This window comes from Buceros rhinoceros, unplaced genomic scaffold (assembly GCF_000710305.1).
Source record: "Buceros rhinoceros silvestris isolate BGI_N320 unplaced genomic scaffold, ASM71030v1 scaffold9782, whole genome shotgun sequence".
Taxonomy (NCBI): domain Eukaryota; kingdom Metazoa; phylum Chordata; class Aves; order Bucerotiformes; family Bucerotidae; genus Buceros; species Buceros rhinoceros.
In genome coordinates, this window is record NW_010398302.1 from 12,585 (window position 1) to 21,999 (window position 9,415).

Here is a 9,415-nt window from a genome sequence, read left to right on the forward strand (position 1 = left end):
CCTGCTGTTGTTTTTCGTTTATTTTTTTTAAGTGTATGAGGAAAACAAACATATTTTCCCAAGTGGCTTTACTCTGCCACTTCAACGGTCACCAAATCAGAGTGGAAAGTTTGCCCTATTTAAAGCAGAATTGTGCTTTAAACTCCCAGAGCACTGAGTGCAACGGATCAAATGCTTGCCAGGACACAATACGTATACTACATCCTTAGTCTAGCTGAATCCAGGTCAGTCTCCGCTTCTGTGATTCCCCCAAATGGATATTGCCTAAGTTTTGTGAAATCTCCCCCTCTGCACCCACCCCTATAGAGAATAGAGCAGAGACGTGAACAAACATACTGAGATTAGCATTTTGTACCTTCCCGAATTCAGCTGACATAGGCAGTACATTAAGCAGATGACAAAATTATTATTTGAGTTGTAAGTTGCAAAAATAATGTCCCACTGCTCCTGTAGGACATTGAGAGTGTTCAGGACATTAAACTGTTCAGGCAGCGATTGTTGTGGTCTGGATAGGCAGTACAGGATGGCTCTGTTTAGACAGCTGTACAGGGTGCTGAGAAATACTTCCTTTTGAGAAACGAAGCTTTCTAAGACCTGTGAAAACAAAAACCAGCAGAGTATTTGGATTGCTCAAAGATCCTCTCCTCTCACTTCATTTAAACTGTTGTGAACTTATTTCAGCAAAATTTCCCTGAGCTACCTGTTAGAAACAAATTCAATTTTTCTGTATTTTTCCTGGAGTCCCCAGAATTGTGGAAGAGATTAATTCATTCCCATTCAGCAACATGCATGTAGCCAACCGACAGTGGCACAAAAGAGGTAGTTATCCCTTCTTTACGCTGCACCATCTAGCTCTGATTGTCATTTAGAGCCTTTACGTGCTTATGCAACTAAACAGCAATATTCACAATCACCAAATGGGTTACAACCATCTTACTGAGAATTGTGGCAACACAATCTCAGTGTGAAACAGCACATTACAGCATGTTGATAAGAGTTGGAAAAAAATTTCATTAACTCACCCCCATAATCTGTTTGGCAATGAAGATCAGGATTTGCTTGGGATCAGCGGCAAACATTTGGCTGTTGAGCTTCTCAACCAGCTTCTGAGCAAAATAAGTGATATTCATCATGGATACAGGTGCAGTTGATTGCGAAGTGCCATGAGGATCACTGATTCCTGGAAAGGATACAAGAGGGTTGATTATTCCAAAACAAGCTGAAATACAAAAAAATTATGTGAGATGTGAGGTTATCAGAGCTGAGAATGAACAGGCTCATGCCATAATGTCTCATCTTTGGGACACGTCTAAGAAAATGCTAGGTCTAGCAGAAATACTTCACTCAGACTGGAAATGATAGCTCCATCGTAAAGACAGAACGAATCTCACTAAAACACTGTCATGAAGGACTGGTCCAACTAATGACTCAGAAAGGAGAGCAACAACAACTAAGTTAAGAGGGTTTTATCCAGAAGCACTCAAGGATAAACCTAGGGTTTTTTCTAAGTACTCCCGTTTTAGTGTTCAGAATCTGTTTTCAAAAAGAGAGAAAAAAGTGAAGAGGCCCTCTAGAAAAATGGTAAAACCACAGTAATTTATGCAAGCTGGCCTACAGCAAGAGTGAACGGACAGTCCAGCCTGCTGAGCTGGACTGTCCTTATAGCCACTGTTTCCAAACCTTTCTAGCAACTACAGCTATATGCTGAATACCAGCCAGCTAATGATCTGATTCTCACCACTCACCTCTTGGTCTTGTTTTCCCCTCTCCTTGGCTGGTAACATTGAAGACATCCATAGCAGACAGCAAAACTTTTGTCTGAAAATGTCTCTTCTGCTCACCGGTGGCATCCTCTGGAGAAGCCTATATAGTGATTGTATACATATTAGTATAGCAGGAAAACACCAGGAAATCAGACTTGAATTCACTTTCAGCCTTTATTCAAAAGCCTTTGATTTCATTGGATCTCTGTGAGATAATGCCTGTCAAAGATTCAGATTCAGTTTTGCTCAAAGAATTGAGTAGAAATCCAAGAGACGCTCAGTACTGTCTGAGGTAAGTTGAAATGCCCAACATTGCCCTTAAACACCTAGGCAATGTGTTAGAAGAGGAGGGGAAAAACAGCACAAAAAGGGCAAGGACAACTACTCCACTTCACTTGCACTCTTTAGCCCTTGGTGTGGGCATATGAAACAGCTGCCACGAGTGGAGAAGTTATCTGTGACAGCTAATCCACAGTAACACATAATGCAGAGACCTGGTGTGCTCCTCCGTGCAAAGGCAACATGGCACCTCTCAGAGCTCAGCACAGGGCATGTGTGGACAGTTACTGGGAGGCAGATGAGATGGAAGAACCTCATACCCTGCTTGGGAAAACAGGAAATCTTCCATAGGTCTACACTCTCCAGCTGACAGCCATCACAGTTACCCTCTGCACACTGATGACAAACAAGATTTTGTGCAGGCCAGAACCTAGGTTCACAAAAGATCTTGCCCTCAGGGAATTCCAGCTCCATTTAGCAGGCTTAGATTTGTATAGTTGGAAGAGACATCCTCTGATTTAAACTGTTCTAAGTCTTGGAATGTTTCTGTATAATCCTTTAGGGAACTGCGGCTCCACAAGATGATTTAACTTATGATGGTTGCAGTCAAGTTTATGTTAACTACTATTTGTATTACTAAGTTAAGTCTGCATCAGAACTTAAATCTGGGGCACCTGGACTATGGACAATTTGGAACTGAAGCCGAAATTTTCCATTTTCCTTTCTTCAGACTGTTCTGACTCTTTCCAGTGCTTTGAGTGGTTGAAACCTGGAATCCAGACTCAGCTGCTACAGCTTGTATTAATCTGTTCTAAAAGGCGAGACAGTTCTTTTGGGTTTATTTGAGCAATGAAAATTGTTGTCTCAAAAATCAATACACAGGAATACTCTATGTGAAATCTCCAGTTATCAAACTCAACTGCATCTCTAATGACAAGCAGGTATTACTAAGGAAAATGGAATTTTTTTTCATGCCTTACTTCAATACTAAATGTTGCCCAAAAAATGCCTTCGTTGTTCTCTAGGGGCAACATTTTCTTAGTTCTCATGAATGCAAAGCAGGAAGAAAAAGGCCTTTTTAACTTGTTTAAAAGGTAGGAATTCTGTTCCACTAAGTAGGTTGTACAGATCTACCAGGATGTAGTGCATGCTAAGAGCTGTGATCCAAGCCTTATCCCAGACAGCTGAAAATGCTGACTGAATACACTTCTTCGTCCCTGTTAGCACTTTTTTTACTAGGCCACTAGCAGGATATCTCCTGTCCTTCGACTCCCAGCACAAGGTAGAGCAGAAAAGCCTGATGACTACAGAAGAGACCTCAAGAAGCAGCTCAAGTGGATGCCCTTGTTTGTTTGCTGGGATGTTGAGAAGACTGTCCATCAGGAGGACTCGCACAAAATCCCACACTTGTTTCTTGGCAGGGTGCGGTAGGAGCGGGAGAGAAGAGGGATCAACACAGCCTTTCCCTTCAGCAATGGCTGGACCATTAGGAGTCAAAAGGCCTTCAGAGCCTCCCTGTGGAAGCAGACAGCAATGCATTTTAACTCATAATCCTTTAAACTGATTTTTCCTTCTAGCACCCCATCTCTGATCTGAAGGGGTTGCGCTTGCCTGGATGCACATACCTTGGGTGGTCCAGAATGGAAAGCAACCATAGCCAAAGTTTTCAAGAAGTCAGGACAGTGCCACACAGGGTCCTGAGTGTAACAGTGATAGATCAAGCACAGAAACTGGATAACATTCCCCGGATAGGCAATCTCCCAGGAGGCTTCTGCAACTGCAGTAGGCTGAACACAACAAACGTGCATCTAGTTAAGGCAACATTCACTCATATAATCTCATTTTTGCTTCTCTGTAGGTATTCCTAACCAACTAAGCAAACATGACATGGCCACAGAGAAGTCAGGCAAGGCACAAGCAGCCAATTTCCAGCTTGTAGACTGAAGGTACATCCAGTCAGAAAAGTGGCATATCCTCCTCACCAAGAATGAACTAAACAGGTAGTGCTGTGGGTGAGAGCCATCTGTGTTCAGAGGTTCTTAAATGTGAGCCCATCACATCATCTGCTATGTATCATAACCAGGTCAACAGCTATGCTGACACTTCGAAGTCCCTGCTCACTGTTACACTGTTATACTTGGTGTTCTGTGAGAGCAGAGGAAGGCTAAGGGTTACAGGTAGAGACTGCCACTCATAATCTGACACAGGCAGGTTTTTTTCTGCCATTCACACTGCACTGTCCTTGCAACAAAAGACTTACCTTGTCCACAGTGACTCTAACCATTTCCAGCAGTAAAACAGCTGCCTCTGCACATAATCCTATTTTAAGGACATTTTCCATACGGTGGTGCTGCAAGATCCACTGCAACATAGACTCAAGATCCTTCTACAACAGGAGGAGAGATAATTCAAGAAAAGATGGGGATTATATATGATAGAAACATCAAGAAAAATGCCTGCTCTCTTCATATCAGAAAAAACCCAAACAATCTTCACCTCCAGCAGCTCCTCCCTCTCCTATTAACGTGTTTCCCCAGGATAGCACTAATGGATTGTCCTCTCTGAAATATATCTTGGCACTGCTGGGGGGAAAACGGCTTATGGATTCTCAGGGGGGAAATCCACTATCCACTATTAGAAATCCACTAATTGACAATGTAAGAACAGACAGGGAAGCTAATCTAAATTACTTTCTAAAGTACAGTAGGTAAACAGCATTTAACACCGGCATGAACAATTTTGTTCCAAACACAAGTTTCCTTAAATTAAAGTTAAGTTCATTTTTAAAGTAGGAATAACTAATTCTAACTATCACAAAAACCAAGTAGGGTTAACTTGCCTGAGAATACTCTCACAGGAAAGGCCACAAAAAGCTGAGTTAGTAAAGCTTCATGCTCGTTTGATACTTTTTTTCATACCTTAGCTGCTTCAGATGGTTCAGACTGTGGAGTTGCCAGAAGGAGCCCTGCCATGAGCAAGTAGATCTCAGGGACATGGACATGATCGGTCAGACATTTTTGCAATACAGAAAATCCAAAAATCAAGAAGGAGCCATTGTCAGGCACCGGTGGATCCGTTTTTAAATTATCTTTAAAGGAAAAGAAAAACATTTTGAAGAATTGTCTAAAAGTGAATGCCACATCAAAGGAAGTATTATGGACCTAACTTTATCCTCATTGGTCTGTGTCCCAGGCCACTCAGTACTCTGCTAGGCTGCAATATCAACAGTTTATAAAATTTGCTCATACTAATAATTTATCCCACTATCACTTTTGTTTCAGGAGATTCTCCCCAAATTATCATTCTTCCTCTGTCTTCCCTTTCTCAGAACCACAGAGCTAGCTATCAAAAAGCAAGATGAACAAATCTTAAAGAAACAGAAAGTTTCAGGGCACTAGCTGACATCTGAACACCTCAGAAATGTCAACTATTGTGCAAGGGAGAAAAAATGCTTTCCACTCCAGCACAGAAAAGGACATACTGGGACAAGTTTGCCCTAGAAGTAATATCAATTCTTGGTCTATTGAGAGCAGTGGAATTTCTTATAATCTACTTCACTGATCTCCTATCACTGAGCTGGATCAAGGGATTGTTTCAGGAGCATTAAACCAACATATACCCATCAGAATACTCAATCCTGCAGAGCTGTTTTCCAGCCAGCGCCCAGCCACTATCGCCTCCTTGAATTTGTTGAGCAGTGAACGATTGTGGAGGAAGCACAGAAGGAGTTTAATTCCTAGCACAACTGTGCTAGAGTGCAGGTAGCTCTGTGTGAACAGCAGAAACCAGTCTGGCCCCAGCACCAAAAACATCTCTTCCTGCTTCCTAGGACAAACAGGGAAATGAAGACACGTGAAAGGAGACACGGTGGAAGAGTGAAAAGAGATTTTATTCAAAATTATCTTTAAGTTATTTAGAAGATCAGGTTTCTCTAGAAAAAAAATCTGATTAAAGGTGTACCACAATACAGAATTACAAAGATTTAGGAACAGTTCAAGCCACTTAATTCCCACTAAATCCAACCTTATATTACTGTCAAAGAAGCTCATTAACATGAAACTCCTTCTATAGAGTGTGTATCAATAACTGAGGTAAACTACATCACAGACTAGATCTTTCAACCTATGAAATTCAAAATCCTGCTTTAAATCTTGAAGTCCAAGATATCTTAACTAATGAAAATGCATGGTTACATCATCCAGCACTTTGCCTTTCACTTATACAAGATAGGACTATAGTAACCACATGCTCATGGTTATGACAGAGGGGTGCAACAATCCCACATTAGATTGAACTGATTTTCAAAGACAACTGGAATTTCTTCAACCCTTACAAAGCAGAAGAAACAGCAATATCTGACTTCCCCCTTAGAGCCATTTTGAAAACATTAAACTTTTTTCAAAATCAAATGTATCAAATGTGTGATCTAATTACACATCTGTGTAAATGCCAGATAAATCACTGACAAGTAACTCTGAATCCAGTCTGCTCTTACTTACTGTTTTGTGGACACTCAAATATTATCAGTGCGTTTAGTCCTGATCAAGCACCAGCAAAGAGGAAATCTAGAAGTCAGAGACACTTACCTATGCCGTCCTAAATTGTTTCTACTTACTCAGAAGACAGATGAAGTTTCTCTGAGCACATTACATCTAACAGCATCCTCAGTAACTGGTTTCGAAGCCAGATTGTCTTCCCAGATGTTTGGCTTAAGGCTACAAATATCAGAAAGTAATAAAGAGTAAAGAAGAGACAAAACACATGTTCCATGGCTTTGATGAACAACCTTGTTGCCACCAGACTAGCCGAGTGGAAGTACCTACGTCAAGTCCTTTGTAGAGTAAAAAGAGGGAAACATCAAATTTTAGACATAAGAATTCCTGCTAAATCAGAAATGACCAGTGCTTACAGTGTCAAAGTCCTCTCTTTAGAGTTACTAAAAACTCATGCAGACTACATGTTGAGTAACAATCCACAGGAAGCATTCTCAGGTTAACTAGGGGGGAGAATGTAAACAGGTAATCTAACTTCTATTACCTAGCTGTGATGTCTATATCTATAAACTACAGTTATCTGCGTATTTTTAATATAATATATTGTTTAGGGGTGCGATAACCAATACAGTCTCAACTGAAAGATCACAATGGAAGAGCCAGCTGGCTGGAAGTTCCCATATGCAGAGTTGACATAAATACACAGATACTTTAAAAGGTGCAGAGCTCCATATTAGTATTTGCTACAACTGTAAGTGTGGCAGATTGTTCACAGAAAATCCAGAATGCCAAGTGAAATTTTATTCCTTGTAACAGCCCAGTATGTTAGTTTTGTGACAATTTCAATTTAATGCCTTCATATCTGTGTATTTCTGTGAAACCCAACACTGTGTAGGCTCTGGACAGTGCAGCCAAATTACTGTTGGCTTATTAGCAGATGGAGGACAAAAGGGGAGCTCCCTTAGCAGAAGTAGTATCTTGTGGTAGGTCAGGCTCTCCTAGATGTATACACAGTGATATCACTTCACTGGTCTTCACATTTGGCCTTTGTAGCAATATAATTCTTCCCCGCAATTTCAGGTCACCTCAATGCAGCCCGTCCCTTTCCAATGAAGTCATGTGAATTTTGTCTGTTCCTGCCACTGGAGGCAGAAGCACTATGCTGCATTTAGGGTTCATCACGGCCAGGAGAAGAAGGGAAGTACTTTAGCTATCTATCAGAACACATACACCGAAGGTAGCTCCTCACCCTCATTGGGCATCTCAGCCACACCGTCCAGGCAAATCTGATTTTCATCCACAGAAGAAGGTTTCAAAGTGTAAACAAGGAACAATCCAATCCTTGTAGAGGGAGAGGGAAGCAGTTTGGGTCAGCAGAAAGACAGACATTCATTTAATTACTTTGAGATTACGTGCAAATCTCAATAGCCATTAACAATAACAGTTAATGACAATGATTTGAAATTCTAACTGCTGCAGAAATAGGAATGCAAAGGTTCATAAATAAGGAAGCAAATAAAAAGGACATCTATCTACAAGTGCATGTAATAATTGTTCCACTACTCACACCTGTATGAAAAAAAGAATAGTCTAACCCATACAAGCCCAGGGCAGGAACATACATACAGGTAATTCCACAAAACAGCTAGCAAGCAGTAAGTTCACATATTAGCTTTCTCCATGGTAACTAACTGAATTGCTTGTACTCGTCAACAGAGCTAAATAAAGGCTGGCTGCAAGAACCACAGGTTTGACATGCAATTCTCCTTCTATATTTTATTTGGGCAAAGTGCTTTAAAAACAGAGCTGTCATCTGTGCCGTGCATTTCCCTGGAGTTTGGTGGCTGTACAGCACTGTGTGGACCTTCCTCAGTTCATAGGCTACAGACTAATGCAACTAGGCTGGGAATCTAAAATGGAGAAGTGCTTACATTCTGTGGAAAACAAAGAAGGATTTAAATTCTTTACTTCATGAAATTCTGGCTACAGTATCTTAGCTGGTTGAAATTCAAGAACAAAAAGGATAGTTTCTGGGATATAAGACAAACCAATAGGATTAGGTATGTAGCTGACTGGGCCCAAGTTGCAATACTTTAGCTATTGCAATATTTTAAGGACAGGTTTTAATGAAAGCATTAAGTACAGACTTTGAGTAGTCCAGTCATACCAGCAGGACTACTTGTGCCATCATTGTAAGGGTCATCACCTAACCCATTTTCAAGCAAATACAAAGTTGGACTGAACTCTGTTTTGAAGGCATGACAGAGCTTTTCATCAGCAAAATTCCTGCAGTTACCAAAGATCTGGGGCTCCTACCAAAGATGAGGTGTGGGAAGTTATACTATAGAGAGCTCTCCAATGCTCACAGGTGTATAGCTCATCTACAATCTGAGAAAAAACTATAGACTTGAAGGTTACCTGAGAATATCCCTTGTGTTAAAGTATCGTTGCAAGAGATGGGAGAGAATAGTGCAAGCCACAGTGATCCTGGAGTTACTGATTTCAGGATCATTGAAGAGGAAAATGAGCTTGGGCACCATTTGCACCCGGTAGGCAACTGCAGCATTCTGGCATCCATCTCTGTAAAAAAAGCACAGGGACTATTAAAAGCTTTTACTGGAATGAATCAAATTTGCTGGGTTTCAGCTAAAAGAATTCTCAGGTAACACTGATACTTTGCACCTTTGGTTTCAAATGTTGCCTTGGCAACATTTCAAACACTATCAGACAAATTGAATATGTGTCAGTGATGGAGATCTGAAGATGATTTTCTGCGTTCTCTACCCTTCCCATTTGCCATCTCCCACAGAAACTGCTGCTTTTCAATGAGTTCAAAGAAAACAACATTATCGAATTTAAGCAGCGAGTTGGTGGTAATAA

General features: G+C 40.9%; 1 protein-coding gene across 1 annotated transcript in view; it reads right to left on the reverse strand.

Annotated features, from left to right (window-relative positions):
- Window positions 1–9,415, reverse strand: part of WDFY4 (WDFY family member 4) — a gene marked incomplete at its 3' end in the record, with an annotated part of 48,055 nt that overhangs the window by 3,371 nt on the left and 35,269 nt on the right. Inside the window, exons 22-32 of the mRNA XM_010131051.1 lie at window positions 8,954–9,115; window positions 7,785–7,876; window positions 6,658–6,757; window positions 5,662–5,867; window positions 4,961–5,130; window positions 4,303–4,428; window positions 3,668–3,829; window positions 3,360–3,557; window positions 1,746–1,863; window positions 1,023–1,180; window positions 356–594 (exon numbers count right to left, since the gene is read on the reverse strand). Coding sequence (XP_010129353.1) covers window positions 356–594; window positions 1,023–1,180; window positions 1,746–1,863; window positions 3,360–3,557; window positions 3,668–3,829; window positions 4,303–4,428; window positions 4,961–5,130; window positions 5,662–5,867; window positions 6,658–6,757; window positions 7,785–7,876; window positions 8,954–9,115 — 1,731 coding nt within the window. The remainder of the gene's footprint in view (window positions 1–355; window positions 595–1,022; window positions 1,181–1,745; window positions 1,864–3,359; window positions 3,558–3,667; window positions 3,830–4,302; window positions 4,429–4,960; window positions 5,131–5,661; window positions 5,868–6,657; window positions 6,758–7,784; window positions 7,877–8,953; window positions 9,116–9,415) is intronic.